Genomic DNA, 16,933 nt, shown 5'->3' with positions numbered 1-16,933 from the left:
TGAAAACTGAAGGCTCTGCCTCCCATTCTACTTTCAAATACTCTAGGAACAACAAGTAGGCCTGCAGTGTGAGAGCGAAGTGCTCTAATGGGGTGATATGGTACTACAAGGTCATTAAGATAAGATTGGGCCTGATTATTTAAGATCTTGTATGTGAGGAGCAGGATTTTGAATTCAATTCTGGATTTAACAGGAAGCCAATGAAGGGAAGCCAATACAGGAGAAATCTGCTCTCTCTTTCTAGTCCCTGTCAGTACTCTTGCTGCAGCATTTTGGATTAACTGAAGGCTTTTCAGGGAGTTTTTTGGACATCCTGATAATAACGAATTACAATAGTCCAGCCTGGAAGTAATAAATGCATGAACTAGTTTTTCAGCGTCACTCTGAGACAGGATATTTCTAACTTTAGAGATGTTGCGCAAATGGGAGAAAGCATGCAGGAAAAGTTTCAAACAAAACTAACATCACTGGAGGCTTACTCGAGGAGGGAGTCGCTCAGACTGTACAGGGTGCCGGAGGGAGAAGAATCGGGAGCTCCATCTATGGCCCACTTTGTGGAGAAGCTACTCCGGGAGAATCTCGCCATCCCACCATCAACACCGTTACAAATTCAGAGAGCACACAGAGTGTTATCATTACTCCCTCCGGACGGCTCCCAACCCAGATCGATCCTGGTAAAATTCCTGTGCTTCACGGTTAAAGAAGAAGTGCTGAGGCTCGCTTGGCAAAAGAAAGGTTTTATGCTGAATTCCAGCAAGATCAACCTCGACCACGATTACCCCCCTGAGATCATGGCTATGAGGAAGGAGTATGCAGAGGCACGAAAGGTCCTAAAAGAGAAGAATGTACGGTTTAGGACCCTCTACTCAGCGCGCCTTAAGGTTTTTTTCGAAGAAGGAGTGAAAACCTACAACACGGTGGAGGAGGCAACGGCTGACCTGGCGAGTCGGGGCCTGCCGGTAAAGGTGATTACACCACCGGCAACCCCCAGAGAAAAACTACAAAGATGCCCGCTGTGGCGGGGAGTTGGTGGTCGGCGTCCGCGTCAGATCCGAGGAGCTGCGGGATATAGAGAGAAGCTGCAAGTATACAGACGTGAAGAGAACGAATTTAATGTTATGTATTAGCTATGGACAACATGGTGAAATATGGTTACTGTCGAGCTAAAATGGGTGGGGCTTCTTATGCTGTGAGTGACGTCGCAGTGGAAAGCCCCCTAACTCAGGGAGTAATAAGGGGTTTCCCTTCAAGTTGTGAGGGTGTCAGTGGAAGTGCTCCACTGTCAGAAGCCAGCTTAGGAGCTTTCAAGCTCCAGTTATGTTCAAATGTTTTCAGTTCATTCCTAACTTTTTTCACTTGTTACTGTTTTAAGAGGGGGTTGCCTGCTGCTATTGAGTTTATGCGCTGTGGTAACTTAATATATCTTTATGGGAAGTGAGTCAGTGAAAGTAATCTCTTTTAATGTTAACGGGGTTCTGAACGTGATTAAGATGAATAAGATACTGTCCAAACTAAGGAAGGAGAAGGCCCAGATTGCATTACTTCAGGAGACACACATGAACCAAGTAGATCACTTGAGATTGAAAAGAAAGGGTTTTAAATATGTATTCTCCTCTTCCGTTAAGTCCAAACACAAGAGGGGTGTGGCTACACTTATCTCTGGTACACTTAACTATGAACATATCTAAGAACTCTGTGACGAGGAAGGCAGATTGGTTAGAATAAAAGGAAGAATAGAGGGGTCTGAAATCACAATTTTAAATGTTTATGCTCCCCCCGGGAGCGATTGGCTATTCTATAGGAATAGGTTTGATTTATTGGTGGATTCTCAGGGGATAGTTGTCTGTGGGGGGGTTTTAACTTTAGACTTGACCCTAAACTAGACTCCTCCTCCCCGACCAACCAGGTAACAGCACTTACTAGAAAAGTCAATTCCTATATGGTAGAGATGGGGATAATAGATGTATGGAGGGACCGCTACGCATCTACCAGAAATTTCACTCATTACTCTGGTTCCTTTAAAGTGTATGCAAGGCTGGACTACTTTTTTATGTTTAAAGTTGATAGGTTTAGGGTCAAAGACTGTGACATATTAACAAGAGATCTATCTGACCACAGTCCTATCTCTCTATCTTTGCAGGTGGCTAGGAAAAAATGTACCACACTGTGGAAATTGTTATCGCACCTTAATGATCCTGCCATAGTTTCCAAATTAAAGGTAGACATTAAAGAATTTCTAGATGTTAATGACACAGGAGAGGTATCTCCAGCTATTCTTTGGGATACGCTCAAAGCGGTAATGAGAGGTACATTAATTTCTATCGCCTCCCACTTAAAGAGAATCAAAGGGCAAAAATTAGCAGAACTACAGGCAAATTTAAAGTTGAAAGAATAGGAAGACATAAACACCGCAAATCCTACTCTGAAGCAGGATATCAGGAAAATACAGGATGAAATTAATGATATTTACACCCAGGAGGCCCAAAATAACTTAATTTTTTTGAGGCAAAAATACTATGAGACAGGAGGGAAATCTGCAAAATATCTGGCACATAAATAACGCAAACAACTAGAGGAAAGTACGATATACCAAATCAAGGACCCCAAGACTAATATTCTGGAATCAAAATTAGAAGACATTCAGAAATGTTTTGAGACCTTCTTTAGGGAGCTGTACTCACAGCCCAATGCTACGGAGGAGAATTGTACTGATGCCTTTCTTAGCTCTCTAGAATTACCTTCACTCCCGTCTCTCAAAAATGAGCTTCTAACACATCCCATTTTAGTGGAAGAAATTAATGCTTTTTCCAGATTAAAACCAGGTAAGGCAGTTGGGCCGGACGGGTTCAGTTCTCAGTGGTATCGCACCCTGAGGGCAGATCTAGTCCCCACATTGCTGAAGTCATTTAACTACATCCTACAGGAGGGAGAAATCCCACCCTCCTGGAGGGAGGCAACTATTTCAATTATCCCAAAAGAGGGGAAAGATAAACGAGAATGTGGAAACTATCGACCAATCAGTGTCCTTAACTTGGATTACAAACTATTTACTTCTATTCTTGCTCGTAGACTGGAGAAGTTGGTACCTGACCTCATCGATTTAGATCAGACTGGTTTCATTCACTATAGACAAACAACTGACAACATTAGGAGAATATTACACATCTCTACTCAAATTTACAGTAAATCGGGATAATGAGAAAATTAAGTACCTGGGAATATATTTGACTGCGGACCTCTCGCTGCTCTTTCAGGCAAACTACGAGCCAATATCTGCAAGTATAAAAGCTGATTTGCACAGATGGAATCTGGTCCCCTTTATGCGTCTCAGCTCCCGGGTAACCGCAATCAAGATGGACACGCTCCCCAGACTGCTTTATCTTTTTAGAAACTTGCCAATAGAAGTGAGCGATTACCAATTTATTGAGTGGGACAAATGGATCTCCAGATTTATCTGGCAGGGCCGAAAGCCAAGGATTAAATATGCTACCCTCCAGCTCCCCAAGGAAAAGGGAGGACTGGGTCTCCCCTGCCTCAGGAATTACTATTATGTCGCTCAAATAACCCCCCTCTTATATTGGTGTAACAAAACATACACGGCTAGGTGGAAGGAACTGGAGTCCAGCCTGTTGGACCGATTCCCCCTACAAGCTGTAATGGCAGATAAGGGTCTAATGTGCCGGCTGGAAAAGCTGGGGAACCCCTGGTTAACCCACACCCTCCAAGTTTGGCAGAAGGTAATCAACATCTGTGGGATACACAAAATGCTAAAAATCTTCAGGTGGGTTGCTTTCGACTCGGATTTTATTCCAAACAGACACGACTCTAACTTTGAAGCATGGATATCCTATGGCCTTACGACATTCCTCTCTCTTACTCATAGAAATATTGTGCTCAGATTTGAGGCCTTACGGGACGATCACAACCTGACAAAATACAACTTTCATAGAAACTTACAGCTGAGATCATATATTGATCATGAATGCAAACTGTCCGACTTCAATGATGCTGAGTCGCATTTTTTCCTCATCCTGAAAAATGCCACAACCATGACCCCTACTAAATCTATTTCTAAACTATACAAAGCCCTCTCTAGTGCCAGCAAGGATAACACTTTATACACTAAGGATAAATGGGAAAGGGAATCAGGGATTGCTATTTCTGTGGGGGAGTGGGAAAATGTTTTGTACTGCCAGTGGTCCACGTCCAGTTCTATGAGCTGGAAGGAACATGGCTGGAAGAATATTATTAGGTACTTCAAGACTCCATATCAGGAGAGGTACAAAGGGGCTTATATGCAATGCTGGAGACAATGCGGCTCGACTGTTGCTAACCATTTTCATGTCTTTTGGGACTGTCCCAAGTTAAAAAACGTTCAGGTCTCCTTAAGTGCAGTCTTTAACGTTCAAATACCTTTAGATTTTAAGGTTTTATACATGGGTTTGGTCCCCTTTCTGGAATGTAGGAGTGAGATTAAGTTGGTGCAATTACTCTTGGTGGCAAGTAAAAAAACAATTACTAGAAGATGGTTAAGCCCAGCCCAGCCTACCCTAGACGACTGGTTTGGGATCATTTTAGAGATATTTAGGATGGAAAAACTTACATATCTGTTAAGAAATCAAAAAGCCAAATTCTACCAAATTTGGAACAATTGGATCCAATTCATCACCCCCACGAGGGCTGACTTCACTTGATCTCACTATTACTTGGTTGTTTTTTGTTTGTTTGTTTTTTACATTTACTTCTATTACTATTGCTTGTTTATTTACTTATTTCTTCACAATGATTGCAGCATGGGCACCCCTCCCAGTTTGTGTTTATAGTTCCATGTAATGTGTTCTATATATCTCCTTTGGGAGAGCATGCGAGCAACTGTCCTAGTAATAGCTAGTGGAGGTTAATATGCACCCACTGATCACTTTGTTTACTGATCACTTGTCCAATCCAAATAAAGATATAATTTAAAAAAAACATTTTATTCAAGTTCATCCATATGATGTTGTATCTTAGTATGTTAAGGTTTCATCAAAAATAAAAAGATGGCATGTAATATAATAACAAACTTTACATAAGTATTATAGATTATCTTTTGTTTTTCAGACTGGGTGGCTGTAACCTGTCAGAGAGAAGCTGTGAAGCTCTGTGCTCAGTCCTCAGCTCCCAGTCCTCCAGTCTGAGAGAGCTGGACCTGAGTAACTCTGACCTGCAGGATTCAGGAGTGAAGCTTCTGTCTGCTGGACTAAAGAGTTCACAGTGTGCAGTGGAAACTCTCAGGTCAGGATTCAAACGTTAACACATATGATCATTTAAAATGTGAATTATATTATTGATTGACTTATCTATAGAGCTTTTAGCTAAACTTATATTTATATTTGAGTGGATTATTAGACTGAATTACTGTGTAAAATTTGTCACAGTCATACGATTTTGTTTATTTTTTTTTTTTTTTAATTCATGTACTGGCCATTTTACATAAATTTGGCTAATCTTCTACAATATATACATTTGATTTCGTTAGGAACAAAATGTTCAAATTACATATTTTGCTGGATATTGGGTATTAATGAAATTATTATGTCTTTAATGACACCACATTTCCATATGTAGGAGGTTACTGGTGGTATTGTTTCAGTGTCTGAGTTTTCCTTGCAAAGAAACATCTGGAATTTAACAATACATATTTTAAAGCTGTTTTCTCCAAAGGGATTTGTATTAGTGATGGTAAATTTGATTCTTTTTACCGAATCGAGTTTAAATGAGTCACTCACCAAAATGAATCGGGTTTTTTAAGTCATTTGAGTCTCTGAGTCAGTTGCCCAGAGAGTGCCAAAAATGTACTTTTTCTCTCAAACTTAATTTGTTTTTATTTTCATGTAAATCCTACTGCTACGATGAGTGACTGAAAAATAAAAACAACTATTTTATAGAGCAAAAAAGAATAAGATTTCTAAATTGGACATTTATTTTTGTTTATGTTATTAGTATTTCCTCTTTATCATCTTTGCACAAAAACAAAGTGTAGACTGAATGTTATATTGCATCAGTCAGACTATCAGGCTTCATCTCAGATGAAGGAGTGACTCTTCCGTGGTAACAAACTGTGAGTTTCAGCAGCTGAGAGGCAGGAGGGAAGGGTGAGTGAGTGGTCTTGATGCATTCTCAGTCTAGACTAGACTAGAAAGAGGGGCGCTGCTCTTGTGGCGACCAGCAGGTTGTCTCTCTCTGTCAGTGTCAGTGTTTTAACTTATTTTATTTCATTCTTTTATTCCTTTATATATATTTTTTTTTGCCTGAGGAAATTCTATAGCATCGGCTTGTGCTTTGTGGAACTTCTTTTAACGAAGATGGGTTTTTTATTTCGCATGATTTTATTGGCAATCCTGACGGTTGTTTGGAGTCATTCCTTTACCATCAATAATCCTGGCTAATGTGCAGTCTCTGAGGAGTAAATTGGATGAACTGCATTTGAATGTCGCACACTTGCGTGACTACAGGGATACATGTCTAATGGCATTCACAGAGACTTGGCTCAAGGACTCTGACCCTGATTGTTCTCTGGAACTAAATGGCTTCGGGTTTCCCATACGTTTGGATCGAGACCCCGGAGCTACCCAGAAATCTCAAGGAGGAGTGTGTTTGTATATAAATCAGAAATGGTGTAAAAATGTGACCGTTCGTAGACAAGTGTGTCTGCCTGACATTGAGCTCCTCTCTGTGTCTTTGAGGCCGTTTTATCTGCCGAGGGAATTCCCACAGATCAACGTCACCATTGTTTACGTCCACCCTAAAGCGAATCCTAAGAATGCGACTGACACCATCTCCATTTTTTTCCTAATAACAAACCATGGTCTTCAAAAGGTCTTATGAGGCTGATTCATGAAAGGAAAAAAGCTTTTATTGAAGGGAATATCTTGAAAGTTAGAGAAATTAGGAAGGAGATCAGATCAGAAATTAAAAAAGCCAAAGTAAAATACAAGGATAAGGTAGAGGCGGAGATGGGTAGCAATAACTTAAGGGTGGCCTGGGCAGGCATGAAACACATGACTGGTCACTGTTACAGTGACTGTAATAAGATAAGTCTTCCTGGTTTTAGTTCAGACTCTCAGTTAGCAAGTAGAGAAGCTTATAGACCCTCTACAATTTGCATACAGGCCTCGTAGACGTGTTGATGATGCAGTGGTCACTCTGTTGAACTTCCTTTATCGCCATCTTGATGGCGCCAAAGCTCATGCTCAGCTCTTATTTATTGATTTTTCTTCAGCTTTTAATACTATCCAGCCACATCTTTTAGCTGATAAACTTCTTAACCAGTTTACACTTGATCTTAATCTCGTTGGTTGGGTTTTAGACTTTTTAACTGACAGATCTCAGTGTGTGAGAGTGAACGGCTGTTTTTCCAAACAGCTGAACTCTTCCACTGGCTCACCACAAGGTTGTTGTCTCTCTCCTCTACTGTATATTTTGTACACTAATGACTGTCGCAGTACACAGGCCAACAGGCATTTCATTAAATACGCAGATGACACAGTCATTGTAAGCCTCCTTCATGGTGAAGAGGATTCCCATGGGCCTGTTGTGGATGAGTTTGTTTCGTGGTGTGATCAGTCCTTCTTAATGATCAGCACCTTGAAAACCAAGGACATGGTTATTGACTTCAGGGAGACATCCCCTCATCCTGCGCTAACAGTGGTAAATGTGCAGCCATTGAACTGGTGGACAGTTATAAGTATTTGGGGGTTGTTCTTGATAAAGCTCTGTGCTTTGAGTCACATCTTGCTGCTACAGTGAAAAAGGTTCAACAAAGACTTTTTAAGGAGGTTGAGAGGTTTCAATGTTTCATCTGCAATGATGACTCGTTTTTTATAAAAGTTTTATTGAATCTGTTTTAACTTTCTGTATCATTGCTTGGTACGGTAATATGTCTCTGAATAATAAGACCAGACTTAACAACCTGGTTAAAGTGGCTGGTAAGATTTCAGGGAGGTCTCAGGTCCAGCTTGTGGACTTTTATAACAGGCAGGTGCTGAGGAAGGCGACCTCTGTCATGTTGTGTTCAGATCATCCTCTCTTTAATGATTTTCAACTGCTTCCATCAGGTCGTCGTTATAAAGTGCCTGCAGTGAAGACAAAGAGACATAGATTGTCTTTTGTACCTACTGCTATTATCATAGTTAATAACACTGAACCATATGTGTTGTTGCCATTGCACATTGTACTTTTTTGATGAAAAATCTAGGTTGTTTTCTCAGGCTTATATTATATTATATTATTTTGGAGTGTGTATGTGATGTGTTGGTTGCCTGTTTGTTTGTTTGTACGGACATCTACAACTATATGTAAAAATACAAAACAAAACAATTTTCAATTTGTTCTAGTTTATTGCACTTTTTGCTGTATATGTATATATGTATATGTAGTTACTATGGACTGAATGCATACATATTATTAAAATTTGGGCTATAACGGTTGTATTGATGTATAGCAACTTGAACTGCTCCCCAAAATGGCACTACAGCAGTGGTTCCCAAACTTTTTTTGCTGGGCCCCCCTTTGTTTTACACGAAAAACGTTCGCCTCCCCCCCGGCGCGTGAACAGCACGCACACGCACTAACACATCCTCCAACCACACACGCCCATATTTTGCTCCATTGCGGTTTATTTCACACCTCAAACATTTAGTAAACAATTAAGCAAATACAAGTAATCTGCAATAAATTACAGGTAGTAAGAAAATAAACTACTAAATCTTTTACGCTACGTCCGCACCTACACTGGTATTTTTGAAAACGCAGCTGTTTCATCCAAACAGCGTTTCAAATCACCAAAAACTGAGATTTTTTTAAAACTCCTTTTTTGCGGACGAGGAATACAGAGTTCATCTGGCAACGTCAAAGGTTGCGCCTTTTTTCACGTCACGTTATTGTTTATGTGAGATGAATTGCAGAATGGCAGACAGAGACAAAATACTGTTAATCTGAGTATCTGCAGGTTTCACACGCAGTTACTGTCCCTCCATTTACAAAGGCGTCACGGGTAGTTGTTTTTTCTTCTTCTGTAATACTAATCAACATTGCTGTCATTTTCAAAAAATGCCTCTCTGTGCAAAATGGGTTCAAAAACATAAACAGCTGTGGGATCCTGTTTGTCTGTGATTTGAATCGAGGGAACAAATCGTGGCAGGATCAGCCTGATGTTATTTGTATCCCGCTGTAACTTTACTCTATAAAGAGCAAACATCTCCAAAATGTCAGGAGTAGTTAGTCACTACAACAAGTGTTTGTGAACTAAAAATTAAGAATGTGGGATCCTGTTTGTCCATGATTGGAAGAGCCCAGTGCTGCTCCCGACGCAGGGACCTACCTCAGCACCTGTGCAGGTGAAGCCAAAGGGCAGATTTGCTTCACCATATTTTCTAGTCTTTGGCTTAGAATGAAGTTGGTTTGGAAACATATTCAGCGATGCTTCATCTCCTGCTTTGCGTTTCTGTGGGCGCCGTGCTAGCAGTGTTCAAGCGTTTTGTTCCCCTCCCTTTTCATACCGCGCCCCCCCTGCCATGGCTCTGCGCCCCCCCTAGGGGGCGGGCACCACAGTTTGGGAAGGTCTGCACTACAGCATGTAAAAATCTAAAGATAAGCTCTGGCAGACTTGGTTCTATGGTAGGTCTTAAAGGGTTTAACATCAAAGATTCAGTGGAGAGCTACTGTAACAGCTGAACAGAAAAACTCTTCCTCCCCTGGTGTGCTACTCTTCACAACCCGCAGGACTTTCACCCTCAAGAGATGGAAAAGGGGAACGAGGGCCGACGTCCAGGTGAAACTGAGAAGCTACCAGAGGCTAGCTTCTTGGCTGTGGGGAGAATCCTGGTGCCTGCGTCCACTTCCTCTCCTGACATTTAGTTAATATGTTACGCCGGTGACTGGGACCTGGGCTCTGTGGCTCAGAAGCAGTTTTTCTCACGGTGTGTCCGTCAAACGTTCACTGTTTTTATTGACAACAGCTATGTCTGCTCATCGATCATTGCTTCCCCCAGCTCTGGAGTCGCTGCCCTGCCCAGCAGGTCCACAGGTCTGCATTGTCTTTATTTCAAGTGCCGCTGCAGTCAGCTGTTGATTTTGCAGATCGACCGTCATCAACTCGGTTGGCCCCGCTTAACGTTCGCTCCATAACAAACAAATCATTTATTCTAAGCGATCTCTTTATTAAAGAGTCTCTAGATTTCATGTGTCTGACTGAGACGTGGCAGCAAAATAAGAATTATGTCCAATGTTCCCTCTAATGTTTCATGTGTCTGAGCGAACACACAAACTCCCTGAGCGGTCCCTTGGATCACTGGATCACGTTGTCATTAACGTGGCTTCACTCTACATCAACCAAAACACCGGTGTCGGCACATGAGGACGCTGTCATAGCCCGTCAGCGACGTTGATTAGCTGCGTATATACGAATGTGAATCATTGGCTGGACTATGGGATAAGGCGGCATCGTTCTAAATACTGGAGCAGCCAGTCACTGACTAACACTGCAAAGCAGAATTGTTAACGTATTTATTTTAATTTCAATTCAGGTTAGTATTTAGTATTTAGTATTTATTTATTTATTGTCATTGTCAAGAACAATGAAATTGCGTTTGGGGCTTCCATACAACCCAAAAAAAAAGAAGAAAATAATAAATACCCCTTAAAACCCAAGTGTACATATTTAACCCAGTGTGACTCCAATGCAATAAGACAATCCTTAGCAACAACATGAGAACATGACAAGTAATGTTCGTAGAAAATCAGACAAAGACCTGAGAAACATGACAAAGTACAACAATGCAACCCATTCAATATTATTGTACTGTGAGATATGATATCAGATATGATAGTTATCTATTTAAGAAGGAGGGGGGGGCAGGAGGGGGAAGAGAATAAAGATATGATGCACCAATGCAGACCAGTTCATTGCTATTAAGAAGTTGGATATGGTTATTGTCCGTGAGAGGGGGGCAGAGAGTTCAGGAGCCTCACAGCCTGTTAGATATCTTTTTGTGCGCAATGCAGATACTCTGTGTGCAGAGAGCGTGTCAGCGGATTGCGCCCGTGCGCAGCTTAGAGGGAACATTGATTATGTCCACTTGAATGAAATCTGCCCGGCTGGCTGCTCCGTCATCTGAACTCTGCGTCTTTTAGGACGTGGTGGAGGACTCGCTGTTGTTTACCAGGACAGATTCACATGCAGTCTGATGACCTCGGACTCCTTTTCTGCATTTGAGTCACAGATGATGGTCAGTTCTCTAAAAACCAGTTATTGTATTTTATTCTACCTGATGGGGTCTTTCTAACTGAATTTAATGACCTTCTGACATCCATCATTTCATTGGAGAAGGTTGGGAGATTTGAGCCGTCATATTGATGAAGCATCCTGTAACACTGCTGCTGAGCTCATCACTGTCACTGAGTCTTTTAACTTTAGGCAGCATGTTTCTGGCCCCACACATACAAAGGGTCACACACTGGATCTTGTTTTCTCCCTGGGTTTAAATATACATGATGTATGTGTGGAGGATGTCCATGTGAGTGACCATAGCTGCATATTTTTATTTTACTTGGATCCTTCATCTCCTAAACTGATGATCCAAAGGCGGATTATAAACCAAGATGCTGCTGGAAGGTTCTCTGCCATGTTTGACCCTCGCATGGCTCGTAGTGACCTCGACTCACGTATTTTATCCTTTAATGATCAATGCAAGTTGTTGGAAAGCCCACTGATAACATGTTTACATGGCTAAAATGTTATGGCTCATTCATTGATAGTATTTTCGCCATAGAAATTGTTATGTCCTATATTGTTGAACCCACCATGTCTATGCTGATGCTCTTTGAACGCACCACATACGTACTCGAGGCCATGCAGTGGCTGCTAGTCTGTGTTCTCAGTATTTTTATGTGTCAGTTCCAGTTTTAGAGCTCTAAAGTGCAGCTATCGTGTTAGGAATATGTTAGGAATAGACAGGAACAGACAGGAACACTGAGCACACTGAGGTCAAATCTTTATTTAGGGCGACCGTGGCTCAGGGGGTTGGGAATCGCATCTGTAACCGGAAGGTCACCGGTTCGATCCCTGGGCTCTCTGTCCTGGTCGTTGTGTCCTTGGGCTTTACCCTACTTGGCTACAACCGTAGCTGCCTCCACCAGTGTATGAATGTGAGAGTGACTGAATAGTGGCATTGTAAAGCGCTTTGGGTGCCTTGAAAAGCGCTATATAAATCCAATCCATTATTATTATTATTATTTTACCACTCGCTGCATTCTTGATGTTCATGTTCTTCTCTTTCCCCTCACCCTGCAACCAGTCATGGTAGATGCTCCTCCTGGAGCCTGTTTTCACTGGGAGGATCTTTGTGTCAAAGGGAGTTCTTCTTCCCACCATCACCAAGTGCTGCTCACAGTGGAGGCGGTTACCTTACACTGTTAAACAGCTTCAGATGACTCTTGTTGTCTGTTGGGTATTGTCACTTATAAATAAAGTTACATTGAATGGATGTATGGATGGATAGATGTTATTGTGACGAAGAGAAAACGATTGTTGACAGATTGATTGTTGTTTTGTGTGTCTGCAGTCTGTCAGGCTGTCTGATCACAGAGGAAGGCTGTACTTCTCTGGCCTCAGCTCTGACCTCCAACCCCTCCCATCTGAGACAGCTGGACCTGAGCTACAATCATCCAGGTGATTCAGGAATTAAGCTGCTGTCGGCTGGACTGAAGGATCCAGGCTGGAGACTGGACACTCTCAGGTATGGAGAGAATGTCTGATAGAGGAGGAAGAGCTGGAAACATTTCCTGTGTCCTTCACTCACTTCCTGTTTGTTTCCTGCAGATGAGACATGAACAATCACACATGCAGGAATATTTTCAGGGACAGACACACTAGTCTAGCTGGATAGTTCATGGATATTTATGTAGGGGTCTCCAAGGAGTCTGGTTGCAGGAACATTTAGGTCACAGGTGTACCTGAGATAGATACCAGTGTACCTAATAAAGTGTCAGCCATGTGTATGTTTCCCATGCTGTATGTCCACAGTGACAGAAGGATGAAACAAGGCTGTGAATCATTTCAGTCTGTGTTTGTGACAAAGAGGCAGACAGGAGCAGCTAACATTTGGAAATGGAAGCTTAAATAATGACAAACTCTACATTCACAGCTGAATTAACAATAAATTTGTTCTCAAGTGCACATTTAGCAGCTAATGCTATTACTGTTTTCCCTTGCTTTCTACAACTTGAGCAGCTATTGCTAAGTAGGCCACTTTGCTCTGCTAAGGATTTATGTGACCATGATGGAAACTCTGATAAGCTAATGCTGCTAAGCTAATACTGTTTATGGGCCCTGTTAGAATCAATATTTCATTCTCATTCTGTTGTTTGAGAACAATATTAACGTTTCACATCATTATAACACAAGAGAAAAGGGTATTAGCGTTAGCTACTAATGCTTATTCACCTCAAATTAGCTTTAGCTGCTAATGGTAGCCTACTTAGCAATAACTGCTCACTAATATAATGCTAATTCACATCAAATTAGCATTAGCTGCTCAAGTTGTTATAAGGAAAGAGAAAACGGTATTAGCATTAGCTGCTAATAATTGTTCACCCCTAATTAGAGTTAGCCCCTAATGGCAGCCTACTTAGCATTAACTCCTGACGTCGTTGTAATGCAGGGGAAAAGAGTTACCATTATCGGATAATGCTAATTCACATCAAATTAACATTAGTTAACAACGGTAGACTTCGTATCATTAGCTGCTGTCATTCTTACAAAGCAAACAGTATGAGCATTAGCTGTTAATGCTTTCTCATCTAACATTAGAATTGGCCACTAATGGCGTATTGTTAAAAAGTAAAAAAACACATTGTTAGCATAAGCGGATGATGCTAATTCACCTAAATTAGCATTAGCTAATGATGGCTACATACCTAGCATTAGCTACTGATATTGATATAAATCAAGAAAATATGGTATTAGCATTAGCTTTTAATGCTTTTTCATCTAAAATTAGAATTAGCCACTAATGGCGTGCTATTTAGCATTACCTCTTCACATCGCAGGGGAAAAGTTAAAATTAAATTTAAAAAAATGTTCAGATTAGCTACTCATATTGTTAAAAAGTAAGAAAAAACATTGTTAGCATAAGCGGATAATGCTAATTCACCTCAAATTAGTATTAGCTAATAACGGCAACCTACTTAGCATTAGCTGGTCATATTGTTATAATGCAAGAAAATATGGTATTAGCATTAGCTGCCAATTCCTAAATACCTAAAATTAGCATTACCTGTAATGGAAGTCTACTTAGCATTAACTCCTCACTAATGTAATGCTAATTCACATCAAATTAGCTTTAGCTTTAGTATTAGCTGCTAGCACCAGCCTACCCAGCACTAGCTGCTCACATTGTTAAAAGGGAAGAGAAAACGATATTAGCATTAGCTGGTAATAATTATTCACCCCTAATTAGAATTAGCTGCTAATGGCAGCATACTTAGCATTAACTCCTCACATCGTTATAATGCAAATGAGGCTAACTTACATTAAATTAGACTGCTGTTATTAGCTAATGCTATTTAGCAGTAGCTGCTCACATTGTTATAAAGCAAAGGAAAACGATATGAGCATTAGGTTCTAATGCGTATTTGCCTTTAATTAGACGTAGGTGCTAATGGCGACCTACTCAGCATTAGCAGCTCAGATGTTGTATTGCTAGGGAAAAGAGTGTTAGCATTAGCCGTTCACATTGTTATAAAGTTAAGGGAAATAGTGTTAGCATTAGCTACTCACATTGTTAAAAAGTAAGTGTTAGCATTAGTGCATAATGCTAATTCACATCCAATTAGCATTAGTTAATAACGGCAGCCTATTTAGCATTAGCAGATAATGTTGAATTTGGCCCACTGGAAAAGTTAAGAACTCAAGATTTAGGAGTGTTTCTCGATAGCTCTTTCTCATTTGAGAAACAAATAAATGTTGTTATTAAAACCAGCTGTAAGCTTTATATTGTTGATTGTCATTTCCCATATGGAAAAGATATATAAATCTTATAAAGTTTGTATCTGTCTTGTGTGAAACTTGTATGAAAAGCATACAAGAGTGAAAACAGATATAAGATCCCTTGAAAAATTATATAATGAAACTTGTATGTTTTCGATACTTACTAAAACAATATATGAAAGTAATGAGAAAGTGGCCACTTTCGTGAGTATGACTTTCATCATATAAGTTTTTAGTCTTTTCCATATGGGATATGCTTAAAAATATTTACTCATACATGCTTAGTTTTATAATCGATTGGATGATGATAGAGGTTTGATCCTTAGTAGTCTGTAAAGACTCTGTGTGCCTTCCAGAGTGCTCTGGCATGCACACACCACTTGGGGCCATGAGAGAGGTCGTACCCTCTCTTACTGATTTATGGTGTAGGACAGGGGTCTCAAACTCAATTTAGCTGAGGGCCGCTGCAGGCAGAGTCTGGGTGAGGCTGGGCCACATTAGGTTTTCCACAAGAAAGGCATGGTTAAAAAATTCCAATCTTCTCAAATCTCTTTATTTTTATTTTTTAACACAAAATATGAAAAATGAATAAACAAATTAAGAATTAATAAGAAAATAAATCAATCTGTAATACATAAATAAAATAATAATAAGATATTTTTAGTCAGTGAACTTGTGTGTATCTTTCAGTCTTCTATATCTGCTGTATTTAGATTGAAATGTCTGTATTAACAGTTCTATAACCTTCTTCTGAACATGAATGGAACACTGTAGAAAATGAACTGTTCTTCTGAACATGGCTTCTCTTGCCTACTCCTTGCTGCTAGAGACCTGGCAGCGTTTCCTCTCGCATAGCCGAGCCAGATTTGGCCTGAGGGAGGAAGCAGTTGCGACCCTCAGTACGTCTTGAAGATGATCATCCGTAAGTCTGGACCTGTACTTGGACTTATTGAAGTTCAAAGTGGAGAAGAGCTTTTGGCACAAGTATGTGCTACCAAAAAGGCACATGGTCCGCTTGAACATTCGGGAAAGCCGAGGGAAACTAGGGCTCAATCCTCTCAAAAATTGTCCAAGCTTGTCTGCTTTTCCACTCACCTCCCTGAACTTTGCTTTGAGTTCAGAGTTGCACTGCAGCTCAATGAGCTCCATTTGAAGCACAGAAGGGGCATCTTGCACATCAAAGGAGAAGGGGTCCGCAAAAATGTGAAAGGTGGCTCTGTGTGTCTTGAAGTCAGCAAATCTGTGATCAAATTCCTCCTGTAGCCTCAAAATGACATCAACATACTCGTCAGCACTGAATGGTGTGCCTGCATCCACGAGTGCCTTGCATGCTGGGAAATGGCAAAGGTTTGTCTGAGAGAGCTGAGCTTTCCAGAGCGCCAGTTTTGTGGAGAATGCTCTCACGTTGTCATAGGCAGCACTGACAAGTTGCCCCTGGCCTTGTAACGTCTTGTTCAGTACATTAAGCTCATGTGTCATATCAACAAGAAAAGCTGAGTCCATGAGCCATTTGGGATCAGTTAGCACAGGAACACTAACTCCATCCTTCTCCATGAAGGCTTCACTTCTGCTCTCAACTCAAAAAGTCTCTTTAATACATTTCCCCTGCTGAGCCAACGTACCTCAGTGAAGTCGAGCACATCCCCATATTCTGACTCCATTTCCTCTAAAAAAGCTCAGAACCTTCGGTGCTTTAAGCCCCTGGATCTGATTTGGTTGATGCATTTCACAACAATAGACATCACATTGTCAAACTTCAGGCATTTGCTGCAAAGGACCTGCTGATGGATGATGCAGTGCAGAGCAATGGCCTCCTCCACGCCTTCCTCTTCCAGTTTGTTTTGTGCCACCAGTCCATGTTTCCTCCCTGTCATTGATGGCGCTCCATCTGTTGTTATTCCAACA

General features: G+C 40.9%; 2 protein-coding genes across 3 annotated transcripts in view; one reads left to right on the top strand and one right to left on the bottom strand.

Annotated features, from left to right (window-relative positions):
- The window catches only part of LOC146606877 (protein NLRC3-like), a 563,637-nt gene that overhangs the window by 359,919 nt on the left and 186,785 nt on the right, over nt 1-16,933 (bottom strand). The window lies entirely within an intron of this gene.
- The window catches only part of LOC146606884 (protein NLRC3-like), a 501,574-nt gene that overhangs the window by 480,184 nt on the left and 4,457 nt on the right, over nt 1-16,933 (top strand). Inside the window, exons 12-13 of one of the 2 annotated variants that reach the window (XM_085349324.1) lie at nt 5,101-5,274; nt 12,603-12,776. In XM_085349324.1, the coding sequence (XP_085205450.1) occupies nt 5,101-5,274; nt 12,603-12,776 (348 nt within the window). Of the gene's footprint in view, nt 1-5,100; nt 5,275-12,602; nt 12,796-16,933 lie in introns of those variants that run through there. The other variant, XM_085349328.1, reaches the window with a different exon arrangement.

This window comes from Diplotaxodon limnothrissa, unplaced genomic scaffold, assembly GCF_057381915.1.
Source record: "Diplotaxodon limnothrissa isolate DT_005_m unplaced genomic scaffold, D_limnothrissa_male_GT1.1 unmapped_scaffold_4, whole genome shotgun sequence".
NCBI classification, from domain to species: Eukaryota; Metazoa; Chordata; class Actinopteri; order Cichliformes; family Cichlidae; genus Diplotaxodon; species Diplotaxodon limnothrissa.
This window is presented reverse-complemented; position numbering and strand designations above follow the sequence as displayed.